Source organism: Sus scrofa, chromosome 6 (assembly GCF_054392235.1).
Source record: "Sus scrofa isolate SSC_HxYL_T2T_F1_AM1 chromosome 6, Sscrofa_HxYL_maternal_Yorkshire_Landrace_v2.0, whole genome shotgun sequence".
Classification (NCBI taxonomy): Eukaryota; Metazoa; Chordata; class Mammalia; order Artiodactyla; family Suidae; genus Sus; species Sus scrofa.
This window is the reverse complement of record NC_139388.1, coordinates 61,417,826-61,444,881: the sequence shown is the minus strand read 5'-3', so window position 1 is coordinate 61,444,881 and position 27,056 is coordinate 61,417,826. Positions and strand designations below refer to the sequence as shown.

Here is a 27,056-nt window from a genome sequence, read left to right as displayed (position 1 = left end):
GGAAGTGAATCCTTGGGAACAACGGGCGCCCTCACAGCAGCGAGTCTCTCGGGTTGTTAGTTCGTAGCTAACTGCGCTATGCGGTCCTCAGGCTCCGCTGCTCCACGCCCGGGTGTCCGGGGTCTCCGGGTAAGTTGCAGTCCCTGAACGCGCTCGTGGCTCGCGCTCTGAGTCCGCCCCTTCGGTCTCTCGCGGCGTCGCGCGAAGACTGGGTTCAGGTCCCGGGCCTCAGGGTCCGGGTCCGGTTAAAATCGCTCTGAGGCCGACTCCCCAGCTTTCTACCTTCAGTCTTTAGAGACACCGACCTCCTGCAGCCTGTTTTCCTGCTCTGGCTCCCGGTCCCCAAGCCCAGCCTCTTCGGGTGAAGCAATGGGTGTATGCGCCCTTCACCTCCCTCCTGGGAGAGCAGAGGGGGGTGGATACAGAGGCAGAAATACGTGCCGTTAGCGAAGGGTCAGAAATCCTGGGGAGAAAGAAAGACAGGTATTGAAACAGGCCAATCTGTGGGAGGAGGGATAGACAGGAAAAAAAAAAAATGATGGGTAGAAAAGAGGGGGAAAGCACAGAAGTGGACAAAAGGAGAAGAAACAGGACACTTTTATAGAAAACAAAGCATACGGTGGAGAAAGCAGAGGCCCGAAACCCAGATGAATATGGAGTAGGTTGGATATGGAATGTTAAGTTGTGAAGTACTAGCTTGTGTCTCTCTAACCTAATTTATATAAAATTTGTTGACATTTAAATTATGCGGAGGAAAGGAGAGTGGCAAAACCTGGCGATGGAGGTATCTGCATTTTCTATTTCTATCATAAGAGGGTAACCCCATTTGCAACCCCGATTCATCCCAAGGGCAGAAACTTTGCTCAGTCAACTCCAGGTTCTCCTCTTAGCTTTCAAAAAATGAGGGGAGAATTTTTTTCAGCACATAGTGCTTCTTGAAAATGGCTGTTATTGGAGTTCCCGTCGTGGCGCAGTAGTTAACGAATCCCACTAGGAACCATGAGGTAGCGGGTTCGATCCCTGGCCTCGCTCAGTGGGTTAAGGATCCGGCGTTGCCATGAGCTATGGTGAAGGTCGCAGATGAGGCTCGGATTCCGCCTTGCTGTGGCTCTGGCGTGGGAAAAAGACCAAAAAAATTAAAAAACAAAAAATAAATAAATAAAAATGGCTTTTTAGCGGTACTGTTCTGTTTCCACTGTGGCGCATGCCATCCTTTTCTGAATTTGATGTATCCTCACACTTGTTTTAACTAATCTCAGAACCTATTGGATTTTTTTTTCTAATTTCCAGATCATTTTCCCTCCACATTTTATTGTGCAAAGTACAAAGCTTATATGCTTTTTACTGTGTCCTATCTTGAAACTATTTTTTGGTATCTGGCAAATTACAGTATTTCACTATGCATGTGGTAAGGATGTTGGTTAAAAATCTAGTTTAAGCAGTTTGATATTCAGTAGCTTCTTTCCTCCCTGAAGTGATCTGCTACATCATTAAGCCTGAGCTGAAGTGTCCAACTAAGTAGACTTTCCCCTCACGTCCCCTTTGTCCTTTCTGTGCAGATGTGGAAGGATGGGCTGGATTTGTTACTAACTGGAGTTCTTGAACTCTTTAATCGATAGAGATTGGTAACAGGCCAGATGAGGCATTGAGGCAAGGCTTTATTGAAACTCTTTAACTACTGCACGGAGTGAGCAAGAAACTGGTGCCCTTGCTCACTCCCTGAGGGGGAGCTGGTCCCTTATATAGGATGAGGGTGGAGGATCTGTGGGTTGGACAGGAGGTGTGGCTTAAGTGATCTCTGCACACCCTTGGTGCTGCTGTGTGCAGGGATCACGTGTAGAACCCTGCTTTTGCTCCCACACTTCAGAAGGGGCGGTTGGGTTTTGGCCTTTTTTATCTTACTGTTCCTAATTTGTCACAACTGTGCATGTTTGTAGTTATTTTTAGCCCCTTTTCTTTGGATTCTGTTGCTTAGGAGACATTTGTACTGGTGCAAGCATTGCAATCCGTACAGGATCCCAGGTCCCAGCATCTCTCACATTGATGAGAAACGGTTCCAGCAGAGCCCACGTGCTCATGATGAAGAGATTGTTTGGAGTTCATCTCCATAGACGGTCCCCTTTCATGCTTTTCTGGAGTAGTAACTATTTATAATTTCATATATTTTGATTATCATGTTTTCTGGAAAAGAGGAAGTAAATGTTTGATTAAATCATGAAAAAGAAGGTTCTCTTGCTCAGGAATATGAAAGGTAATCAGGAATTAGGACAAACCCTTTCTGCTTTAAGCTATCCAGACCAGCCCTTAAACCCAGTTCTGCTCACTCAACTCAGACTTCTTCCAGGTAAATTGGTAAAATTGCTTCCTCTGTGAGGCTCTCTCCCCACCTGTAACATGAAGTTAAAGTAAACCAGATTTTCTGAGTCTGAGAAAGACACCTAATTTTCAGAATTGGTTTTACGTTTGCATTTGGCAGTTTTCTGAGATGGGTACGCAGTTATAATTAGAATTGAAATGTACCCTAGGAGTTCCTGTTGTGGCATGGTGTCGTAAGAATCCCACTGCAGCAGCTCAGATTGCTGCGGAGGTGCAGTTTCAATCCTTGACCTGGCACAGTGGGTAAAAGGATTCAGTTTCAGTCCCTGGCTGAGGAACTTCCAAGGGTGTAGCCATTTAAGAAAAAAGAAAATGTACTCCAGTTCTCCAACAATTATGAAAAACTCTTTTTTAAAAGGCAAGGGCTCGGAGTTCCCATTGTGGCTCAGTGGTTAGTGAATCTGACTGGGAACCATGAGGTTGCCGGTTCGATCCCTGGCCTCACTCGGTGGGTTAAGGATCCGGTGTTGCCGTGAGCTGTGGTGTTTGTCGCAGATGCACCTCAGATCCTGCGTTGTTGTGGCTGTGGCTGGTGGCTGGTGGCTACAGTTCCAATTAGACCCCTATCCTGGGAACCTCCATATGCCATGGGTACAGACCTAGAAAAGACAAAAAAAAAAAAAGGCAAGGGCTCAAAGATAGAGGCCTACCTTTCTCTCAGTTTGTCTTTCTCTATATCATGGAGTAAATCTTTTTTTTTATAGATTTGCTGTTCCCATTGTGGCTCAGCAGTTTAAAAATCTGACTAGTATCCGTGAGGATTCAGGTTTCATCCCTGGCCTTGCTTGGTGAGTTAAAGGATCCAGTGTTTAAAAATAAAATAAAATAAAAATAATAAAAATAAGAGTTCCTGTTGTGGCTCAGCAGAAACAAATCCAACTAGGAACCATGAGGTTGCGGTTCAATCCCTGGCCTCGATCAGTGGGTTGGGGATCCGGCACTGCCGTGAGCTGTGGTGTAGGTTGCAGGCGTGGCTCGAATCTGGCGTTGCTGTCGCCGTGGTGTAGGCTGGCAGCTATAGCGCCGATTGGACCCCTAGCCTGGGAACCTCCATATGCCATGGGTGTGGCCCTAAGAAGACAAAAATGTAAAAATTTAAAAAAAAGAAAGTGTTACCATGAGTTGCAGTGTAGGTCTCAGACGAGGCTCAAATCTGGTGTGGCTTGGCAGTGGCCGACAACTATAGCTCCAACTCAGCCCCTCATCTGGGAACTTTCATATGCCGTGGATATGGCCCTAAAAAGCAAAAAAAAAAAAAAAAAAATGGTCATTTCATAATGTGTGCAAATGTTAAATCACCGAAAATTAACATAACATTGTGTAGCAACTGTATTGCAACAGAGGGGGGGAACTGATGTGATTTAGAATTCATTGGTATAAATGCAACATCCAGTATCAACAGCATGAAAACAGGTGGTTGGTCCTCCATTTCTAAAGTGGAATATTCTATTTTGGACTTCAGACTAAATTTTAGGAAGAACCTTTGGCAAAGAAAAATGCTTATATGAGAGAGCAGAACAGAGCCAAAGGACCTGAGGCAACTTCGAATCATTGTTGAATTATGGTCTTCACAGATCATCATAACTGAATGCGGAAACCACAATACTTATTTGTTTTTAATGTTTGTCATAAAAAAATATGTGTGTAAAATATATTAAAAAATACAAAGTAGGTTTTATCGAAGGCAGAGGTTATGAAGAAAAGGTTAAACCATGTTTTGTGAAAACATGTCTTGGATGTGTTTCTGTGTATGTCCAGCGTCAGCCAGAATATGAGTGGTAGGTGATGAAGTCATGTGCAAGAAAGTTGCCATTCTTATTCCACTGAGGAGGCTCAGAAGGCTACTTTTTTTTTTTTTTGCCTTTTTGTGTTTTTAGGGCTGCACCCGCAGCATATGGAGGTTCCCAGGCTAGGCGTCCAATCGGAGCTGTAGCTGCCAACCTACACCACAGCAACTCAAGGTCCGAGCTGCATCTGCAACCTACACCACAGCTCATGGCAATGCGGGATCCTAACCCACTGAGCAAGGCCAGGGCTCGAACCCGGGTTCTCATGGAACTCCAAGAAGGCTGTGTTTTGAAGATAGAAAATGCCTTGTCAACACTGACAAACTTTGACTTCCCTAGTTCCTTAGGTATTATATCCATGTATTTCTTTTTTTTTTTTTTTTTTTTTTTTTTCTTTTCTTTTTAGGGCCATACCTGCAGCACATGGAAGTCCCCAGGCTAGGAGTTGAATTGAAGCTGTAAGCTGCCAGCACACACCTCAGCCATGCCAGATCCAAGTGACATCTGTGACCTGCACCACATCTTGTGGCAATGCCAGATCCTTATTATAACCCACTGAGCATGGCCAGGTATCATGGCCTGCATCCTTACAGACACTGTGTCAGATTTTTAACCCACTGAGCCACGGCAGAAACTCTGTATCCATGTACTTAATGACCTAGTTCCAGTTCCGCTGCAGGCGTAAAATCCACTGTTTTTTTTTTTCTTTCTTTTATTTTTTTTTTTTTTTGTCTTTTTGCCATTTCTTGGGCCGCTCCTGCGGCATATGGAGGTTCCCAGACTAGGGGTCGAATCGGAGCTGTAGCTGCCGGCCTACGCCAGAGCCACAGCAATGCGAGATCCAAGCCGCGTCTACAACCTACACCACGGCTCACGGCAACGCCGGATCCTTAACCCACTGAGCAAGGCCAGGGACCGAACCCGCAACCTCATGGTTCCTAGTCGGATTCGTTAACCACTGCGCCACAACGGGAACTCCAAAATCCACTCTTAAATAATGCTGCAAGTTGCACTACTGGATGTGTTGGGAGCCAATTTGTACCATCTGGCATATAGACAAATTTTAGCACCAGTAATCTAATAGGAAATTAATAAAATGATATTCATAATAGAATGATATCACCGTGAAAGTAATATTTTTGTGAGCACAGTGGCATCCACCATCTGATGCACGCTTCTCCTTCTGCAGTTACACCGTGCTGAGTCAATGTCCACAACCTGTTTCCAAAAAGACATTGAAACACAGGCAAATATTTTTTATTTCTTAATAATTAATTGACTTAATTATTTTTAATTACTCAATGAATTTTATTCCATCTCTAGTTGTACAACATGATTATTAAGTATTCAGTAATGTTTTTATCAAGTGTTACGTGGGGGAGAAAGCATCATTGAAAGGAAAGGCTGAATTTACAAGCTGCCTAGAAGGTAGAGTCTGTCATCTGATGATTTAATTATTAGTTGTAGGTAAGAGGAATGGATGGGGATTTGAAGATGATACATTGTTCCACGGAAGGATGGTTACTGTGCCACTAATTGAATATTGAATAAGTATAATTGTAGGTTTTAGGGTAAATCTTAAGTTTAATGGTGTCATCTCTTGGCGTTAAACCCGCCTCATGGTTCCGCAGTGCCTCCAGGGCAGAAATCTAGCCTCTTCAGTAGAGCTTCAGCAGGGAGCGCTGAGGCTGGGCCGGCCCTCCAGGGTTGCTCTAAGTGGGATGGGATAAGCATCCTATGCTGCATCAACCAGTCAGTGGATGCTGGCTGCCTGGGGCAGAGCCAAGAGCTCGGACAAGGGAGGTTCCTTTGGTTGAATGTAAAGTGAACAAAGATCAGTGCAGGTGAAGCAGAGCGTGGGTTTCAGCAGGAGGGGAGAGCTTCCTGGAGAAATAGGTGAAAAACTCACCTATTGGTCTCCCTGTAGGGGCTTACTGTCTCTGCATCCCTCCTGTCACCGTGAGCCTTTGTTCCCCCATCCTCAGAGTCTCCCCTCTGTGTCTGCTTGAGGCAGGGGAGGGAGGTATGTTGATTCAAAGCATTAAAGAACACGTTTTTTGTCACACAGAATCATCTTCTCTGAGAAGTAGCTCAGAGGAAGAGGGAAGAACGAGGAAGGAATGGCGCATGCCCAGGTAAAGGTCCTGTTCTCCTCTGACTGTTCTCTCCTCCCTAAAATACGCTTTGGACTTGTTGAACTTCTCAGTCTCTGAAGTTCCCTGTCTCAAATATTTCCTAGCACACAAGGCCTTCCCTCATCTCCTCTTTTCTCCCTGCAGATTACTCCTCACTGTGACCAGTGGCATGGAACTTGGGAGGAGCCCTTTAGGTGCTCATCCTGTGAAGGGTTTTATACCCAGGCCTGGGTTGGAGATGGGGCGTAGGCTCTGTGGTGTGAGTGTGGTTGGCCAGGAAGGATGCTTTAGAGCACCCTCCTGATGCCCTCTGAGCTCCGCATAAGCCAGGATCTAAGCGACTGCGTGTGTAAGGATGTGTTAGGGTGCACGAACTCCCGAGGAGGTCTGGGAAGGAAGACCGACACGGAGAAACTTGCTTTGTGAGATTTTATAAATGCATTTGAAGTTGAGTGAATCAGGATGTTTCTGACTCCAAAATACCAGTACTTAAGAATGAAATGGGAAGTTCTGAAATAGAAATAAGGTGTGGAGAGGGTGTTTTATGACATAATTAGTGTTTAAAAGTAGCATCAACTTAGTTGTCTAACAGGAAGCATTCCCTTAAATTATTCATACCACCTCCTTCTCACAAAGACCCAGATATTCATGCAGCAGATGGTTTTGTTTGTTTGTTTTCTTTTTTCTTTACTGCCACGCCTGTGGCCGTGTGAAAGTGCTCCGGCTAGGGGTCGAGTGGGAACTGCAGCTGCCGACCTACACCACCGCCACAGCAACACGGGATTCTTAACCCCCTGAGCAAGGCCAGGGATCGAACCTGCATCTTCAAAGACACTCTGTCGGGTTCTTAACCTACTGAGCCACAGCAGGAGCTCCAGCTGTTTTAGGTTAAAATGGTTTTAACTTAGCCAAGGCATAGGAGCATAACTTTGATGTCATCTGAGAGCCTGGAGCCACATTCCGATTCTCCTTATTGTTGTTCAGCATTATGTTTCTTTATATGAAACATCTCATGTGTATATGGTTTTTATTTGTTTGTTTTGTCTTTTTTGTCCTTCTAGGGCCGCACCCACGGCATATGGAGATTCCCAGACTAGGGGTCTACTTGGAGCTACAGCTGCCAGCCTACACCACAGCCACAGCAATGCCAGATCCTTAACCCACTGAGCAAGACCAGGGATCAACCCACAACCTCATGGTTCCTGGTCAGATTCGTTTCTGCTGCACCACAACAGGAACTCTCCCCCCCCCCTTTTTTTTTAATGTTTTTTTCATGTATATGTATTTGTGGTTCAACACACAGTGATGCAGTGTAAAGACTAAGACGTACACTCTCCCCTTCTCGTCACATCTTCCACCATCACTTATTATCGCCATCAAGAACAGCTGTTCTTAGGACAGAGCTTGTAAAAATGCATTTGTATGTGGTAATGTGGTTTTAGAAAATATTTTTCAGTAACTGTTTTGTTAGGCTGTGTTATTCTGAAAATTTAAATATTTACATGCCATATATATTGGATTTATTTTCACATTAGTAAACAGAGATTATTTTGTTTTTTCGATCCTCATTGGGACATTTTCTTGAGACACAAGGGGTTTTCACATTTTTCACTACTGTAAAAAATGCCACAGTGGCTGCTTTTAAGCACGCCAGCTTCCGTACAGATGTCTAAGGTTTTCTCTAGGTTGGGCAACTTGTGTATGATGACTGTGTTAATGATGATGTTTCCAAGGAAAAACAGACACTGCGAGCACAAAGTAAAGATTTTAAATCAACTCTCATAAGCATGCTAAGCTGCGGGAAACCATGGACAAAGAACTAAGGGCAAATGGAACAGTGTTTCAACAAATAAAAAATATGAGTAAAGAGAGAGAAATTATAGAAAAGAGAAGAAATGGAAATCGTAAGGCCAAAAAGTACCATGACAGAATTGAAATTTCATTACATGGTTTCAACCACAGATCAACAGAATAGAGTCGGTAAACTTAAACATATGCTCGTTGGAATTATTCATTCTGAGCAAAAGAGAGGTAGAAAAAAGAAGAATGAAGAGAGACTAAGAAACCTTTGAGACACTCTCAAGAACACAGATATGCACATAATAGGAGTGCCAGAAGGAAAGGCGAGAGGGCAAAAAGAATATTTGAAGAAATAAGAGGCGTTCCTATTGTGGCTCAGAAGAAGGAAATCCGACTAGGAACCATGAGGTTGTGGGTTCGATCCCTGGCCTCGCTCAGTGAGTTAAGGATCCGGCGTTGCTCTGAGCTGTGGTGTAGGTGGCAGAGGCAGCTCGGATCTGGCGTTACTGTGGCTGTAGCATAAGCTGACAGCTGTATCTCCGATTAGATCCCTAGCCTGGGAACCTCCATATGCCTCGGGTGTGGCCCTTTTAAAAAGTAAAAAAAAAAAAAAAAAAAAAAAAACAGGAGGAGTTCCCACTATGGCACAGTAGGTTAAAAGAGTTTGACTGCAGCAGCTCAGGCACAGGTTCAGAGTCCCTGGCCTGGCACAGTGGGTTATAAAGGATCCAGCCTTGCCACAGCTGTGGTGTAGGACACAGCTGAGGCTCAGATCCCATCCCTGGCCCGGGAGCTCCGTATGCCATGGGGCAGCCAAAAAAGAAAAAATAGTAATAAGTAAAACCACCATGAGATATTTCGCACCTCCTAGAGTGGTTATAATAAAATGCAAAATAGAAAGTGTCAGTAAAAATGTGGAGAGATGAGAATCCTGCCACATTGCTGATAAAATAATGTGCTGCTGTGGAAAACAGTGTGGCAGATCCTTAAAAAGTTAACGTGTGTGGCTCTAATTCCTGTCTAGGTGTATCCCCACAAGAATTGAAAACTGGTACTCACACATATACTTGTACTCGAAAATCCCAGCAGCACTACTAATATTAGGCAAGAAGTGCTGACAAGTGGCCAGCGATGAAAGAGTAAATAAGTAAGTGTGATATAGCTACAGAATTGAATAGTATTCAGTCCTGAAAAAGGAATGTAGTGCTGATACAAACTACCTTTTTTTTTTTGGCCGTACCCGAAGTATGTGGAAGTTCCCAGGCCAGGGATCGAATCCATGCCACAGCAGCAGCCCCAACCTCTGCAGCGAGAACTCCAAGAAACACTATTCTGAGTAAAAGAAGCCACACAGAAAAGCTCAGGTTTCGTACCATTCCACTGATAGGAAAATTTGCCAAGTAGGGAAATGCGTAGTGACAGCGTTGACGGTGTGCAGGACCAAGGACAAGGGCGCACGGGAGGTGACGGCCTAGTTGGTGAGTTTCCTTCAGTGATGGGAAAATGTTTTCGAACCAGAGGGAGGTGCCGTTTTGCAACCTTGTGAAGGTAATAAATGCCACTGAATGGTACTTTAAAATAGCTAACTGTATGTGACATGAGCTTCAGCTCAGTAAAAAAAATTTTTAGGAGTTCCTATCATGGCTCAGTGGTTAACAAATCTGACTAGGAACCATGAAGTTGTAGGTTTGATCCCTGGCCTCACTCAGTGGGTTAAGGATCCGGCGTTGCCGTGAGCTGTGGTGTAGGTTGCAGACGCGGCTCGGATCCCGCGCTGCTGTGGCTGTGGCGTAGGCCGTTGGCTACAGCTCTGATTCGACCCCTAGCCTGGGAACCTCCATATGCCGTGGTTGTGGCCCTAGAAAAGGCAAAAAGGCAAAAAAAAAAAAATGTAAATAAGAGAAAAGTAATTTGCTCAAAAGTATCTTGCATGGATCGATCAGAACATTCACTCCAGCCAAGTCAGTCCTTACGTCTCTGCTTCTATAATTTTGTGTCAAACTAGGAACTCTCTCCTTGTCCACCTGGTGAAAGGTGCTTTCCTTTCAGGGACTGTTTACCTTCGAGGACGTGGCCATCGAGTTCTCCCAGGAGGAGTGGGCCTGCCTGGACCCGGCTCAGAGGGCCTTGTACTGGGATGTGATTCTGGAGACCTACAGGAACCTGCTCTCCCTGGGTGAGCATCGCTTCTCTCCGGGAGTCCATAACTACTTTTGTCTGTCTTTGCATTTTCTCTTGTCTTTCAGGAGCCCCTAGCATGCTTGTGAGAGCTTCCTTTCCCTGCACTTGAAATTAATTGAATGTGTTGGTTTCATTTCGCAATGAAAGAATTCTTTTTTTTTTTTTTTGCCTTTTTTATCTTTTTAGGGCCACACCAGCAGCATATGGAGGTTCCAGACTAGGAGTCTAATTGGAGCTGTAGCCACTGGCCTACACCAGAGCCACAGCAACAGGGGATACAAGCCATGTCTGCGACCTACACCACAGCTCATGGCAATGCTCGATCCTTAACCCACCGATTGAGGCCAGGGATCGAACCCGCAACCTCATAGTTCCTAGTCAGATTCGTTTCTGCTGTGCCACGATGGGAACTCTGAAAGGATTCTTAATGTGGCTTATGATACTGTAACTTCTGTCATCCAAAGTCCTGCATTCATGATTAATTAGTTGTGGTTGTAGTAGTCAGGAGGCCTTATGCCTAATTCTTGCGTGTGTGCGTGTGTCTTTTTAGGACCACACCTGCGGCATATGGAGGTTCCCAGGCTAGGGGTCCAATCAGAGCTGTAGTCACTGGCCCACACCACAGCCACAACAACTCCGAGCCGCATCTGCAACCTACACCAACCACAGCTCATGGCAACACCGGATCCTTAACCCACCAAGCGAGGCCAGAGACTGAACCCGCATTCTCATGGATACTAGTTGAGTTTGTTAACCGCTAAACCATGATGGAAGCTTCTTATGCCTAATTTTTAGAAGTATCTCCTTCTGTGGTTTTACCCTTGTGCTTTTGACTCTTCTGGAAGAGGGCTAGATATCTGTATACCTATCTAGGCATTCAGGAGGCAATCGGTTGACTCATTTTTGTAATATGTTTCTAGACCCAGCTATGATTTTCTTTCTTCTTAGCTCAACAAAGAGCTGGCCATGTTTTCTAGAACAGCATAGCATGTCATATTCTGTTTTTCTTTATAAATTGAAATCTCTCATAAGTTGAATATTACGTACATTTTAGAACAAGGGAAAGAGCCCTGGACTTTGAAAGGTAAAGTGAAAACAGAGAAAAATCCAGACCCATGGGAATCTGTAGAGATGTGAACAGAGATAGGAGCTCAGATGGGCACAGAGTAAACGCCATTAAATGTCATTTGGGAAATTATCCTCAGAGGGGCAACTATGGAAAAATTAAACTTTGTGTCTTAAGGATTCTCAAAAGAAATCCCTTCCACACACTCACACTTGTCACTCTGTTATTCAAATATGTGAAAGTTGAAACTCCGGCTCTACGGTGATGCCCCCACTGATTCAGAGCCAAGCAAAGGCTTTGTCATGACCTACAACCCTCCACCATCTGGCCCCTCCCACTGTTTTGGTGCCGTGGCTTGAGGGGGGGACCAAGGTGGCTTTCAAGGAGTCCTCTCTCCCCTTAATCTCTCCTGGTTTTCTGTTAATACAGATGGGGGCTAAGTTCTCTGTAGACCTGACCCCAGGAACTATTTCATTTCCATTCACATTTCGTATTTTTGGGAAAATTGCTCAGAGGATGTCAAAACAAAATAGCTGCTCTTCCATTGCATCTGGGGCTTCATGAAAGTCAGGAGGCCGAGTCAGGCCATCTCTGCCTCTTCAGGCCCTTAAGCCACTGTAGTTGCCTGGGCCACATGTGAGTAAACCGGGATAGGCTGGCTCCTGGGAGAATGATTCTGGGCAGTGATACAGAGACTAGACCCTGCGATCCGCTCTGTTCTCATTGCTCCCTGCGAGTGTCTCAGCCTGGGCCTTCCCGCTTCCAGCCTGTGGGCAGCACACCACCCCTTCTCAAGAACCCCACAGAGAATTTGACTTTTTTTTTTTTTTTTTTTTTTTTTTTGCCACACCCAAGACATGTGAAAGTTCCTGGCCAGAGACTGAACCTGAGCCACAGCCCAGACTCAAGCCACTACAACAGTAATGCCAGATCCTTGACCCACTGCTCCCCAAATTTGACCTTCTTATTTTACTCCCATATCTTGTATTTTTCTCTCTCTTCCAGCTCTCTACCTAGCCTAGGAACATGGAAAGACCTTTCCTCTTTCTTTCTTTTTTTTTTTTTTCCCTGTCTCTTTAAACCGAACCCGCAGCATAGGGAGGTTCCCAGGCTAGGGGTCTAATCAGAGCTGTTGCTGCCAGCCTACACCACAGCTCACAGCAACGCCGGGTCCCCAACCCACTGAGCGAGGCCAGGGATCGAACCCACAACCTCATGGTTCCTTATCGGTATTGTTAACCACTGAGGCACAACGGGAACTCCAAAAAGACCTTTGCTTTCTCTCCTTTACAGTGTTACCTCTGAAACTTGCTTTTGAAGTACGCATTCCAAGGGTCTACAGTTTGATCCCCTTCTTCTGCTGTGGTAATCCACCTTTAGGTGATGGACAGCATCTGGTGCACACTCCCGTGGAAGGCGTTTACTGGGTGCAGAACATGCTTGAAAGAGAGCACCGATTAGTATGTTACCATATTATCTTGCTTTACATGTAGAAATATCTCGTGCAACCATTGAGTAGCACGGTCAGCATGTCCCAAGACACTGAGCGAGAAGGGATCAGGAGAGGCTGACTGATAAGGGCCTCCCTTTGTCCCTCTTGTTCTTGCAGGGAATAACGTGCCTCCCAGGGCGGTGTGACAGTGTGATCAGATGTAAAATGATCACCTCCTTTGAGCCAGAAATAAAAGGTTTAGGAACTTGGGCTAAAGAGAACGCTGTCCAGGTTCACAGCCTCACGTCAATGACACTGACTGCACTGCTGTTCATGCTGCATTGTTCATCCTGTGTGTGTTTTGTTTTGTTTTGTTTTGTTTTGTTTTTTTTGGCTGTGTCCCCAGCATCTGGAAGTTCCCAGGCCAGGGATTGAACCCCTGCCACAGCAGTGACCTAAGCCACAGCAGTGACAGTGCCAGATCCTTAATCCACTGAGCCACCAGGGAACTCCCCGTGCTATTCATTTCCCTTCAACAAATAAAATTTTGACAAGTTTTATTGAGGAAGCTTATAAGGTTGAATGATGCTGACTTTTTTAAACTACAGTAATTGGTTTTGTTTAAGCCACTGATGTTTTCATCTTGCAGATTTTATTGTTGTAAATGGCCTTGATTTTTCTTTCTTTAATAATCATTAGTTCCATATGTTTTTATCATACTTTTTGTGGCTTTGTTTTATATCTACAGTTTGGTCTGTGGGGTCATGGAGTGAATATCACAGGTCATATTCGACACAGTTTCTTTTTTGAGTGTTTATGATTGAACACTAGTTTCCCCTAAACCTATATAACCTCTAGAATTTTTTGGAAAGACAGTCTGAGTTATTCCTTCTACTCTGTTGCATGTTACTTAGTACCTACTGTTCACATACACTTTTGTTTCTCTACACATAGACTGTTTCAAGCAGTTTCAGGTTGCAGGAAAACGGCGGGGACGGTACGGAGGTTTCCCGTTTCTGGCATTTCCTACCCAGACATGCAGACCCTCCCCCATTATCCACATCCCTCACCAGAGTGGGACCTTTGTCATCGCAGAGGAATCTACACCTGACACACATTAACCCCTCAAAGTGCATATTTACCGTAGAGCCTTACCATTGTATGTTCTGCAGGCTCGGACAAATGCGTAATCGCAGACGTGTACCAAGGTGGTATCGTTCAAAGCACTTTCATCACTTTAAAAATTGCCTATGCTCTGCCTGTTTCTCTTCGCTCTCACCCCTGGAATGACAGATCTCTTTCCTGTCTCCATAGTTTGCCTTTTGCAGAAGGTCCTGCAGTAGAAATCAAACCGTTTATATAGCCTTTTCAGATTGTCTTCTTTTGCTTAGTCATATGCATATGAGTGTCTCTGTTTCTCTTCATGACTGAATCGTTCATTTCTTTTTAGTGCTGAATAATCCTTCCATTGTCTGGATGTATCACAGTTAATTTTTCCAGTTACCTGCTAAAAGGCATCTTGATTGCTTTCACGTCTTGGCAGTTATGGGTAAAGCTGCTCTAAGCCCTGGTGTGCAGGTTTTTTATTGTTCTTGTTTGGGGTAGTACCTTATTCATATCCATACTTGCGTAGAGAGACGTTTGGGTTGCACTTTCACCATTTGGCTATTATGAATAATGCTGGAGTTCCTGTCAGGGCTCAGCAGAAACAAATCTGACTAGTATCTATGGGGATTCACGTTCAATCCCTCGACTCACTCAGTGGGTTAAGGATCCAGCGTTGCCATGAGCTGTGATGTAAGCCGGCATCTGCAGCTGAGATTCGACCCCTAGCCTGCTGGGAACCTTCACATGCTGTGGGTGCAGCTCTTAAAAAAAAAAAAAAAAAAAAAAAAAGACAAAAAAGATGCTGCTGTTAACAGTTTTTATACAGTTGTTTGTGTGGACATAGATTTTTATTCCTGTTCAGTAGTAGGTAGTTGTGAAGTTCCTGGGTCTTATGATAACTGTTTAATCTTTTGAGGAACTGCCAGACTGCTGGCCAAAGCAACTGCAGCCTTTGGCATTCCCGATAGGGGTGTATGAGGCGTCCGGCTTCTCCACATCCTTACCAAGAACTTACTTGTCTCTGTGTTACAGCCCCTTTCAGGTAAATGAGTTTTATCTCATTTTGGTTTTTATTTGCATTTCCCTAATAACCTATTATGTGAAACCTATTTTTTGTGTGCCTATTGGCTATTTTTCTGTTCTTTGGAGAAAAATCTATTCAGATTTCTTTGTCCATTTTATCTTTTTTATTTTTTAAAGTTTTATTGAAGTATAGTTTTAATTTACAAGGTTGCAATAATTTCAATTGTAGGACAAAGTGATTCAGTTATATACGCATCCATTCTCTTTCAGATTCCTTTCTCACATAGATTATCACAGTATTTTGGGTAGATAATTCTCTGGGCTATACAGCAGAATTTTTTTTTTAATTATTTTTGGGCACATCTGAGGCATGCAGAAGTTCCTAGGCCAGGGATCAAACCTGTGCTACAGCAGCAACCTGAGCTGCTGCAGTGATGCTGCCAGATCCTTAACCCACTACACCATAAGGGAACTCCTGTCCATTGTAAAATTGGGTTATGTGGAGTTCCTGTTGTGGCTCTGCAGTAATGAACCCAACCAGTATCCATGAGGACACAGGTTTGATCCTTGGCCTCGATCAGTGGGTTAAGGATCCGGCATTGCAGTGAGCTGCAGTGTAGGTAGCAGACTCGGCTCAGATCTGGCATTGCTGTGGAATGCCTGGAACTCTCTGTGTCTAACTTACTTCATTTAGCATAATGCCCTCAAGTTCCATGCATGTTGTCACACATGGCATGATTTCAGATTTTTGGGGGGCTAAATAATATTCCCTTGTACATATGTCTTCGTTCATTCATCAGTGGATACTTAAGTTGTTTTTATATCTTGGCTCTTGTAAATAGGGCTTCAGTGAACAGGGGGTTATATATAAATCTTTTCTAATTAATTAACTATGTATGAACATACAGAAGTGGACCTGCTGGACCGTATGGTAGTTCTTTTTCCCTTTTCTGAGGAACATTAATGCTATATTCCATAGCAGCTGTACCAACTTCCATGCCCACCAGTAGATCAGGAGAGTTCTCTTTCCTGCACATACTCACCTCCTCTTGGGATTGTCTTTTTGATAATCGCCGTTCTATCAGGTACGAGACGATACCTCATGGTGGTTTTGATGTGCACTTCCCTGGTGATGACCAATCTTTTCATGCCCCTGTGTGCCATCTCTGTCTTGTCTTCAGAAAAATGTATATTTAGATCTTCTGCCCATTTTTTAATTGAATTGTTTCTCTCTTTCCTATTGAGTTGTAGAGGCAGTTCATATGTTTTGAATATTAACATTTTATGAGATAAGTGATTTGCAACTATTTTTTCCCAATCCATAGAACTTTTTATTTTGTTAAGGGTTCCTTAGCAGTGCAGAGGCTTTTTCATCTCATGTAGTCCCATGTGTTTATTTTTGCTTTTGTTGCTTTTACTTTTGGGGTCAGATTTAAGACATTATGGCCAGCATTTTCTTCTAGTTTATGGTTTCAAGTCCTACATTCAAGTCTTTAATCCATTTGAGTTAATTTTTTGCAAATGCTGTAAGATAGAGGTCCAATAATGTGAGAAAAAGAATGTGTGTATGTGTGTGTGTTGTGTGAGAGAGAGAGACTGGGCCACTTTGCTGTACAGTAGAAATTGACAGAACACTATAAACCAACTATAATGGAAAATAATTTTTTTTTTTGTCTCTTTAGGGCTGCACCCACAGCATATGGAGGTTCCCAGGCTAGGGGTCTAATTGGAGCTGTAGCTGCCAACCTACGCCACAGCCACAGCCACACCAGATCTGAGCAGAGTCTGCAACCTACACCACAGCTCATGGCAATACTGGATCCTTAACCCCCTAAGCAAGGTCAGGGATCGAACCTGCAACCTCATGGTTCCTAGTCGGATTCGTTTCCATTGCGCCACAACGGTAACTCCATAAAATCGTTTTTAAAAAAAGAAAAAAGGAGAAAACAGAGAGAATCAGCGTCTTTCTTTTGCACATGGCCATCCAGTTTTCTCAACACCATTTATTGAAGACACTGCCCTTTCCTCACTGTGTATTCTTGGCTCCTTTGTCATAAATAAATTGACCACATGTATGTGTGGGTTTATTTCTACACTCTTAATTTTTTGCCTATACCACCCTACTGTATTAAATACCATATTGTGTCCTACAGTTTGAAATAGGGGAGTGTGGTGTCTCCCAACTTTGTTTTTCTCTATCCAGGTCTCTTTGGCTGTTCAGGGACTTCTGTAGTTTACTGTATACAAATTTTAGGAGTATTTGTTCTAAATCACATGCAGGTTTTTGCATATACAGAAGTTTTCACCTTATTTGTGTAAATACTAAGGAGTGCACTTGAGAGGTCATATTTAAGAGCATGTTGACGAGCTCTCATTGTGGCTCAGCAGTAGTGAACCCGACTAGTATCCATGAGGAGGCGGGTTTGATCGCAGGCACTGCTCAGTCGGTTAAGGAGCCAGCGATGCCGTGAGCTTTGGTGTAAGTCGCAGACATAGTCCAAATCCCTCTTTGCTGTGGCTGTGGTGCAGGCCGGCGCCCGTAGCTCCGATTGGACCCCTAACCTGGGAACCTCCATATGCTGCGGGTGCGGCCCCAAGAAGCAAAAAAAAAAATGTGTTTCGTTTTGTTAGAGACCGCAAACTGCCTTCCAGAAGTGGCTGTACCGTTCTGCATTTCCACCAGCCGCCAGTGAGTCCTCGCTCTCACACGCGTTCACTCGTGTTTGGTATTGTCAGTGTTGTGGATTTTGGCCGTTGTCATAGGTGCGTAAGGATATGACACTGCATTCACACACATTTCACTCAGTTAAATCTATGGCCTTTTTTACATTGAAGATTTTTCATGTCTTCAGAGTAAACTTTTTTGATTAAGTTACTTTGTTAGTCACAGAAATACCATTCGGTTGATTTGCCATGTTATGTTTATTTAGGTTACGTTGCTTGTTCCTTATATACGTAGTTTTCTGTAAGTAAACTTTGCATTATATTTTAGTTTCACCAGGAATTTTTTGCTGCAGATACTTTAATACTCATTTCTCCCTGTCTGGATTTCATCATGCACATCTTGGGACACGAAGCTAACATGTACATATCTTAATCTTGTTTAAGGACACATGGCAGCTTTTACACTCTAAATTCCCTCATTACGAACCGCTTCTCACACTTGCTAGAAATTTTCCAAAGACATTTTCAAGTTTCTAGAATTACATATTTTTATTAATCCGTGAAGCCTGCTCTGCTGCCTGTTCTGTTTTTCAACTGAATTCCATAAAAAGTCACCTGGTCCTTGTGGACATACATCCCGTTGCTGTCCGGTCCTTCAGGCTGTCATTGGCTGATTGTGTTACGGACCACATCTCTGCTCATGGATGTCTGACGCAGATCAGCACAGCACGGCCGGAAATTGTTTCTGTGCTGAGGTGCTGCTGGCAACACTGCCCTTCCACCCAAATCCCTCTCTGCTCATGGTCCCTTGCTAATGCCCCTGAAGGGCACTGCTTATTGGTGACAGTTCTGTAGTCAGAACTTACTACTTTTGGATAAGTGCATATTAATTGCCATTGATTTTTTTTTTTTAAGGGCCACACCCACGGCATATGGAAGTTCCCAGGCTAGGGGTCAAATTGGAGCTGCAGCTGGCAGCCTACACCACAGCTCACAGGCAACGCGGGATCCTTAGCCCACTGAGCAAGACCAGGGGTCGAACCCCCATCCTCATGGATGATAGTTGGATTCCTTTCCGATAGGAACTCCATGATTCACGATAAGTATGTAGTCATGTACACATGGTAAGAGCACTTCTCATCGGATTTCTCTTGTATGTCTGGGGTTGTAATGCTAAAAGATCCAAAAATATGGAGTTCCCATCGTGGCACAGCAGAAACGAATCCGACTAGGAACAGTGAGGTTGTGGGTTCGATCCCTGGCCTCGCTCAGTGGGTTAAGGATCCAGCATTGTCATGAGCTGTGGTGTGGGTCACAGATGCAGTTTGGATCTGGCGTTGCTGTGGCTGTGGCCTAGGCTGGTGGCTACAGCTCCAATTAGACCCCTAGCCTGGGAATCTCCATATGCTGAGGGTGTAGCCCTAAAAAGACAAAAGACCAAAAAAAAAAAAAAAAAAAAATCCAAAAATATGATTTCAGATACTTTGTAAAAATTCTGGCAAAAGAGATTCTATGACTTCAAGTAACAAGTAAAGACATTTTCACTAAAAAACTTATGCCAAAATTGATATTCTATTTTTAAAATATATAATGTAGTTCACACATTATTCTTACCAAATATGATCACATCCACAAAGATAATAGGTACATCAAATTTTTTGTCATGTTTATTATAAGATTTATGTTCCACTGTAGTATATATGTAGTATATATATCTTGTACGTTGTCTTTCTGTAATTGTTTCCATAGTAATGTTTTCTCTTGCCTGAGATAACAAAGTTTCAAAGGACGCACTATATACTATACATATTTTTGGCCCTATAACTGTATAATTAAATCATACTTCATAGTTAGGGAGTTGATCAATATGACTGGCTGTCATTAACTATAGGCAAGAAATCATAGTTGAGATTTCCATTTTCCCTAATTCTTAATCTTTATAGAAAGAAAACGTATGTTTTACCTTAATCGGATATTTCAAAATTCAGTGATGCTCAACATATATTTCACTTTTCCTATTATATGTTCCTTCTGGAGTATAAATTTTCTTCAGTTCTTATGAAAGAATCCTTTAGAATGTCAGACGCAATTATTTTGTATAACTGTGGTTGCTTATTAACTTCCCTGCTAGAGCTATCCTGGGTTACTAAAATATGCGATAAAGATTTTTTTTTTTGTCTTTTTTTTTTTTTATGTCTTTTTGCCATTTCTTGGGCCGCTCCCACAGCATATGGAGGTTCCCAGGCTAGGGGTCCAATCGGAGCTGTAGCCACTGGCCTACACCACAGCCACAGCAACGTGGGATCCAAGCCGCGTCTGTAGCCTACACCACAGCTCACGGCCACACCAGATCCTTAATCCACTGAGCAAGACCAGGAATCGAACCCACAACCTCATGGTTCCTAGTTGGATTCATTAACCACTGAGCCACGATGGGAACTCCTGATAAACAGATTTTTTAAGCAAATTTTTTCTTACATTATATTTCCACATTATCAAACACATTTATGACTAATTCAATATGAAATATTTATTTTGGAACTCTTGTTTAATAGGAAGCCATTCTCCTGGACTTAGAATCAAGGACTTAGCGCCAGGAGAGGACATGAATGAAGGAGACGTTCACCATGTGGTGACACTGGAAAGAAACCAAAGTCGAGGCATCAAGGATGTTGACCTCAACAAAGTCTGTGAAAATAAGTGTGAATGTGCGTGTGAGCAGAGGTGTGACGCCGGAGATGACAAAGTGCTTCTGCCGGATAATAGAACCCGCACTTACAGAGAAGCTCAAGAGAGTAAATCCTTCGTTCATTTTCCTCTGGATGTTTCTGTAAGGAGTCGTCCATATGACTATTTCCCACAGGACAAGCCATTCATAAGGACTTTGTTAGAAATTAAAAATAACATAAGCATTGCTGGAAACAAAGATAGAGAGTGTCCGGAAGGTGGGACTGGAGTAAGGCTGCAGGCACCGGTGGCTCAACTGCAGAGAGTTCCCGGCGAGGAGAAGGTGCATGCGTGCCGTCAAGTGGAGAGGTCCGTCAGCGGAGGTTCCTCAGGGTCGTCGCTTCAACGGATTCCTCCTGCTGTTATACACACTTTGTTACCTGCACCATACAGGAGAGCACACACTAAAGAAAAATCGTACACCTGTAATGACTGTGGGAAGGCTTTTAGCAAAAGCTCAAACCTCAGGAATCACAAGCGAATTCATTCTGGACAAAAACCTTACAAATGCAAAGTGTGCGACAAAGCCTTTAATCAGTGTTCCAACCTCACGACACACCAGAGAGTGCACACAGGAGAGAAGCCCTACAAATGTAATGTGTGCGGCAAGGTCTTCAGTCGAAATTCACACCTTACAAATCATCAGCGAATGCACACTGGCGAGAAACCTTACAAGTGTCACGAATGTGGTAAGGCCTTTATCCAGCATTCACTCCTCTGGAGTCATGAGAAAATGCATACAGGGGAGAAGCCTTACAAGTGTAATGAATGCGGCAAAGCATTTGCCGAGCGTTCAAGCCTTAACAAACATGAGAAAATCCACACTGGAGAGAAACCTTACAAATGTGTCGTGTGTGGCAGAGCCTTTACCATGCGGTCAAATCTTACTCAACATGAGACTATCCATACTGGAGAGAAACCTTACAAATGTAATGAATGTGGCAAAGCGTTCACCCAATGTTCACGCCTTACTAGGCATCAGAAAATGCACACCGGGGAGAAACCACACAAATGCAAAGTGTGTGGCAAGGCGTTTGTCGAGCATTCACAACTTTGGGGCCATGAGAGAATTCATACTGGGGAGAAACCACACAAATGTAACGTGTGTGGCAAGGGATTTACCCAGCGTTCAAGCCTGATGGCACATCAGAGAATTCATACAGGAGAAAAATCCTATAAGTGCAAAGACTGCGACAAGGCTTTTATACAGCGCTCACAGCTGTGGGGTCATGAGAGAACTCACACTGGAGTGAAACCGTACAAATGTGATGCGTGCGGCAAAGCTTTTACAATGCGTTCATACCTTCTTCAACATGAAACGATCCATACCGGGGAGAAGCCTCACAAATGTCATGAGTGTGGCAAAGTTTATACCCAATTTGCAAGCCTCACGAGACATCAGAAAATACATACGGAAAAGAAAAGTAAACCTAACCTGTGTGACAGTGCTTCTCTTTAAAGCTCAAGTTTTGGGGATCATCAGAGAATTCATAGGAGGGTAAAACTTTAAAAGGTCATGATTGACAGGCAACTTGTGCAAATATGCAAGCCTTTCTCAGGCCAAGAGACCCCATCATGGAGAAGGAAGGCGTACAGATGGCCAACAGGCACATGAAACGATGCTTGGTGTTGCTAGTCATCAGGGAAATTCAGATCAAAACCACAAGGCGCTACCACCTCACACCTCTCAAAACACCTGCTTTAAAGACAACAAGTAACAAGTGTTGGTGAGGATGAGAGACGATGGAACCCTGGTGCACTGTCGGGATTATAAATTGGTGCAGCCACTTTGGACAACAATATGGTGGTTGTGCAAAAAATTAAAAATAGAACTACCATATGATCCAGCGCGTGCACATCGGGATATCTACCTAGAGAAAACAAATACTACTTCGAAAAAATATATGCACGCCGTTGTTCATTGCAGCATTATTTGCAATAGCCAAGATAAGAAGGCTACCTAGATAGGTGTGTCCCGTTCCCCCCCCCCCCCGTGCACACACTTGTCTGTATCTGTGCATGTGTGTGTGGATGTGTACATAAGCATACATACGCACAGTGGACTATGAGCCATGATAAAATGAAATCGTAATTTGCAACAACATGGATAGCTCTAAGTATTATGCTAAACGAAATAAGTCAAAAAGTAGCTCGTGGATTTCCCGTCGTGGCGCAGCGGGAAGGAATCCAACTCGGAACCATGAAGAACCCTGGCCTCGCTCAGTGGGTTAAGGATCCCGTGTTGCCGTGAGCTGTGGCGTAGGTCACAGACGTGGCTCGGATCCTGTGTTACTGTGGCTCTGGTGTAGGCCGGCAGCTACAGCTCCAGTTGGACCCCTTGCCTGGGAACTTCTGTATGCCACGGGTGTGGCCCTAAAAAGCAAAAATACTCACGATATCACTTATATATGTAACATAAAAAACAAAATATAAGAAAAATAGATTCGTAAATAAGCATGATTGCCAGAGGGGGAGTGGGATTTCGGGTGTGTGTGGAATAGGAGAAGGCTTTAAGAGGCACAGGTCTCCAGTTACGCAGTAAAGCGCCAGGTTATAATATAGAGCATAGGCAGTATAGTCAGTGATAACTTTGGGGATAGATGGCTACTAGACTTACCTCTGTGCTTCATAAGGTATGCAGTTGTTAAACCATAGGTAATACACCTGAAACATAATGTTGTGTATCAACCATATTTCAGTCAAGAAAAATGAATAAAGACTGGATCTGCCCTCAAGGAGACAAACCATATATAAAACTAACGCCGGTGGCAAAGCCAGTAGCTAGAACCTGCACCTCACTCAATACCAGCTTATATAGGTTTTGGGGAGGAACTCCCCCAAGGTATGGAGGAGCAGAATCTGAGTGTAAAAGTGTTTTCTAAGTGAGTGCGATTTCTGTGGCCACAGCCCCTCTGGATTTGTTGCTGGGACTCGGGGCCTCTGGTCAGTATAGGAAAGGCTTACTCTGCCTGATGACCATGACGCAGTAGGACAGGAAGTGGAGAAGGTTTTCCTGTGAGGAGAATGATGGGTCACTGGAGATGGCATATGTGGTGGGGGGGAATGGGGAGGGGGCAACAGCCTCTGTCCTTTGAAAAGGAATAGCTGCTGTATAAAAAAAATAATGATTACTCTTATTATTGAAAACTGAAGAGACCGTGTTATAGAGGGTAGTAATTTGAAGAACCAGAGTAGAGCAAGCTTGTGAGGGCTGCAAGGTTTGCCTCTGGAACTGTAATTTGGACAACTTTTTTTTTTTTTTTTTTTTTTTTTGGTCTTTTTGCCATTTCTAGGGCCGCTCCCGCAGCATATGGAGGTTCCCAAGCTATGGGTCTAATCGGAGCTGTAGCCGCCAGCCTACACCACAGCCACAGCAGCACTGGATCCAAGCCACATCTGCAACCTACACCACAGCTCACGGCAATGCCGAATCGTTAACCCACTGAGCAAGGCCAGGAATCGAACCTGCAACCTCATGGTTCCTAGTCGGATTCATTAACCACTGCGCCACAACAGGAACTCCTGGACAACATTTTATGTAGAATATCATACTTCTCACATCCAAATAAGTAAAAAATGAGTTCCCGCTGTGGCGCAGCGGGATCGGCAGCCTCTTGGGAGCTCTGAGACACAAAGTTCGATCCCCAGCCCAGCACAGTGGGCTAAGGATCCAGCATTGCCGCAGCTGCCCCTTAAGTCAAAGCTATGGCTCAGATCTGATCCCTGGTCCGGGAACTCCATGTGTCACAGGGACCCCCACCCCCCAAAAAAGTAAAATTTAGTTTTGGCCACACCCATGGGCATATGGAAGTTTCTGAGCCAGGGGTCAAATCGGAGCCACAGCTGCGGCAACAGCAGATACTTATCCCACTGCACAAGATTTAACCGGTTCCTCAGCAGCAGCCCGAGGCACCAGAGAGACAATGCCAGCTCCTTAACCCACTGTGCCAAGGCGGGAGCTCTTAAAATGTAATCTTTTTTCTTATAACCCTAATGAATCATGTTCCTTCTATTAACCCAAGCATATCCCACCACATGGGGGCGCTTCATGATAACAATCACTATGCTTTCTAGGTTGAAGAACATCTGTAACAATTTCTTCCCATGTTAGATTCAAACAACTTACATTTTTGAAATATATATTCATAATTTTCATTGGAGTTATGAACTCCAGGGTGTAATCCAGATTATTTCTGTAGCTGTAATGAAAACACCACAGCAGTCCAGGTTCAGACTCGACGCCCCCCGCCCCCGAAACCCACCTTCCCACTTGTAAACATACACCGTGTGATTTCTGCAGACATTTTTTTTTTTTTTTTTTTTTTTGCTATTTCTTTGGGCCGCTTCTGCGGCATGTGGAGGTTCCCAGGCTAGGGGTTGAATCGGAGCTGTAGCCGCCGGCCTACGCCAGAGCCACAGCAACGCGCGATCCGAGCCGCGTCTGCGACCTACACCACAGCTCACGGCAACGCCGGATCCTTAACCCACTGAGCAAGGCCAGGGACCGAACCCGCAACCTCATGGTTCCTAGTCGGATTCGTTAACCACTGCGCCACGACGGGAACTCCTCTGCAGACATTTTTTGTGCCAAGATAAGACCCATGGGTTGCACCTTTACATGAAATGAAGACATGGTAAATATGCCACAAATTTAGGAACTAGAATCTCAGAAATAGGGATAAATATAACACAATATCTTGTGCTTGGAGTTGAGGAAAGAAAATTTATATTTTAAGACAGGACAGGAGAAATTAAACATAAAATTTCTCTGTGTGTGCTTGCCCGCCTTCTGCCTCCTCCCTAATGTGCAGTGTGCATCTGCGTTACACATTAACCACAGCTCCTCACGGGTGGGAATGCCTCCTCCATCATAAAATAAAGGTCAATTTATAGTTTCTTGGAGTTCTCTGCTGGCTCAGCATGCTGGGGACCTGGTGTTACTGCTGCAGCGCAGGTTCCATTCCTGGCCCAGGTGTTTTTTGAATGCCAAGAGCCTGGCAAAAAAAAGAATAGCGTTTTTTTCCCCAACTCTCTGGGGGGTCGTGTGACTTTCTCTCACCTTGAACATGCTGACCTGAGCTATATATCTTTGGTGAACTTTACATGAAATCATCACTGTCATTTTGATAAATGATCCTTTGTCTTGAAAATGTATATGACACTTGCCTTCAACTTCTAGCCAGAGTGACAGCTCCATGAGCTTCTGAGAGCCTATCCCCCAGGGTCAGAACCCTCAGTTTCGCTTGAATAAAATTCCCTTTTTCCTTCATGATTATTCATTGAATTTTTCTTAATTCTATTGACATTTTCTTGTTGTGGTCAGTAGGATATCAGAGAATCCCTCCAGAGGGAAGTTCTCATCGTGGCGCAGCAGAAATGAATCTGAAATTACAAAAGTATTGCACATAGTATTTAGTTTAGTGCCTGCTGTGCCGACTACATTATGAATTCTATAAAGTGGGAGACTTTTTCACACCTTCTCTTTTATATGATCATTCTAGTGCTTAGATCTCTGTAAAGAATAAATTCATAGGCAGTCCCGTCGTGGCGCAGTGGTTAACGAATCCGACTAGGGACCATGAGGTTGTGGGTTCGATCCCTGGCCTTGCTCAGTGGGTTAAGGTTCCAACGTTGCCATGGGCTGTGGTGTAGGTCACAGACACGGCTCGGATCCTGCGTTGCTGTGGCTCTGGCGTAGGCCAGTGGCTACAGCTCCGATTAGATCCCTAGCCTGGGAACCTCCATATGCTGTGGGAGCAGCCCTAGAAAAGGGAAAAAGACAAAAAGAATAAATTCATAAATTGGATGGACCTAGAAATTATCACGCTAAGTGAAGTCAGCCATACAATGAGACACCAACATCAAATGCTTTCACTGACATGTGAAATCTGAAAAAAGGACAAACTGAACTTCTTTGCAGAACAGATGCTGACTCAGACATTGAAAATCTTATGGTCTCTGGAGGAGACAGTTTGGGGGGTGGGGAGATGTACAGGGGCTGTAGGATGGAAATCCTATGAAATTGGATTGTGATGATCATTATACAACTACAAATGTGATAAATTCATTTGAGTAATAAAAAATTTTGTTAAAAAAATAAATTCATAATAAATGGAGTTCTCCTGCTGCACAGCAAGTTAAGGATCCAGTGTAGTCACTGCAGCAGCTCAGGTCATTGCTGGGGCGTTGGTTTGAAACCTGCCCCAGGAACTTCCACCTGCCACGGGCACAGCACCCCCTGCCCCGCAAAAAAAAAAAGAGGGAATGCCAGACTCATTCAGATTATATTTTGAAGGTAAATAAGTCTCACATTTGCATTACTGCTTGTATTGTCTAATCATAACCATAGTATTCATTTTAAAAATTTTTTCTTTTTATCTTTTTAGAGCCACACATGCAGCATATGGAGGTTCCTAGGCTAGGGGTCGAATCAGAGCTGTAGCTGCTGGCCTACATACACCACAACCACAGCACAGCAGGATCCAAGCCTCGTCTGCGACCTACACCACAGCTCACGGCAGCCCTGCCTGGATCAATGTCTGAGTCAGCATCTGTTCTGCAAAGAAGTTCAGTTTGTCCTTTTTTCAGATTTCACATGTCAGCAAGGCCAGGAATAAAAAGAAAAAAAAATTATAAATGTTTTAAGACAAATGCACTCTTCATAAAAAATGAAAAAAAAATGTCTTTTGTGCATTTTTATTGTATCTATATGAGATTATGGATGCTAACTAAACTTATTGTGATAGTCATGTCACAAC

At 43.9% G+C, this 27,056-nt stretch overlaps 1 protein-coding gene across 17 annotated transcripts; it reads left to right on the top strand.

Moving 5' to 3' along the window:
* Positions 1–25,567, top strand: LOC110261296 (zinc finger protein 28-like). Of its 17 annotated transcripts, none has more exons than XR_014806510.1 (7): positions 1–129; positions 6,232–6,298; positions 10,148–10,274; positions 12,639–12,805; positions 14,801–14,926; positions 20,127–22,521; positions 24,710–25,567. XR_014806510.1 is itself a non-coding variant. In XM_084961577.1 (7 exons), exons 3-7 carry the CDS (start codon positions 6,284–6,286, stop codon positions 20,160–20,162), a joined length of 471 nt encoding a protein of 156 aa, XP_084817703.1. In that variant the 5' UTR covers positions 1–129; positions 3,081–3,164; positions 6,232–6,283; the 3' UTR covers positions 20,163–23,033. The 17 variants fall into 17 exon arrangements, 10 of the variants coding, with proteins under 10 accessions (XP_084817703.1, XP_084817702.1, XP_084817708.1 ...); XR_014806511.1 differs by having other exon boundaries at positions 20,127–22,545; positions 24,734–25,567; XM_084961577.1 differs by lacking the exon at positions 24,710–25,567 and adding an exon at positions 3,081–3,164 and having other exon boundaries at positions 20,127–23,033.
* Positions 25,568–27,056: the final 1,489 nt, after the last annotated feature.

Excerpts from the sequence above, each read along its gene's own strand:
- LOC110261296 (XM_021097276.2), top strand. The coding sequence starts at position 79 with ATGCGGTCCTCAGGCTCCGCTGCTCCACGCCCGGGTGTCCGGGGTCTC. Across the intron at positions 130-10,147 it reads CGGGTGTCCGGGGTCTCCGG|GGACTGTTTACCTTCGAGGA; the intron begins GTAAGTTGCAGT and ends CTTTCCTTTCAG. Across the intron at positions 10,275-20,126 it reads CAGGAACCTGCTCTCCCTGG|GAAGCCATTCTCCTGGACTT; the intron begins GTGAGCATCGCT and ends CTTGTTTAATAG.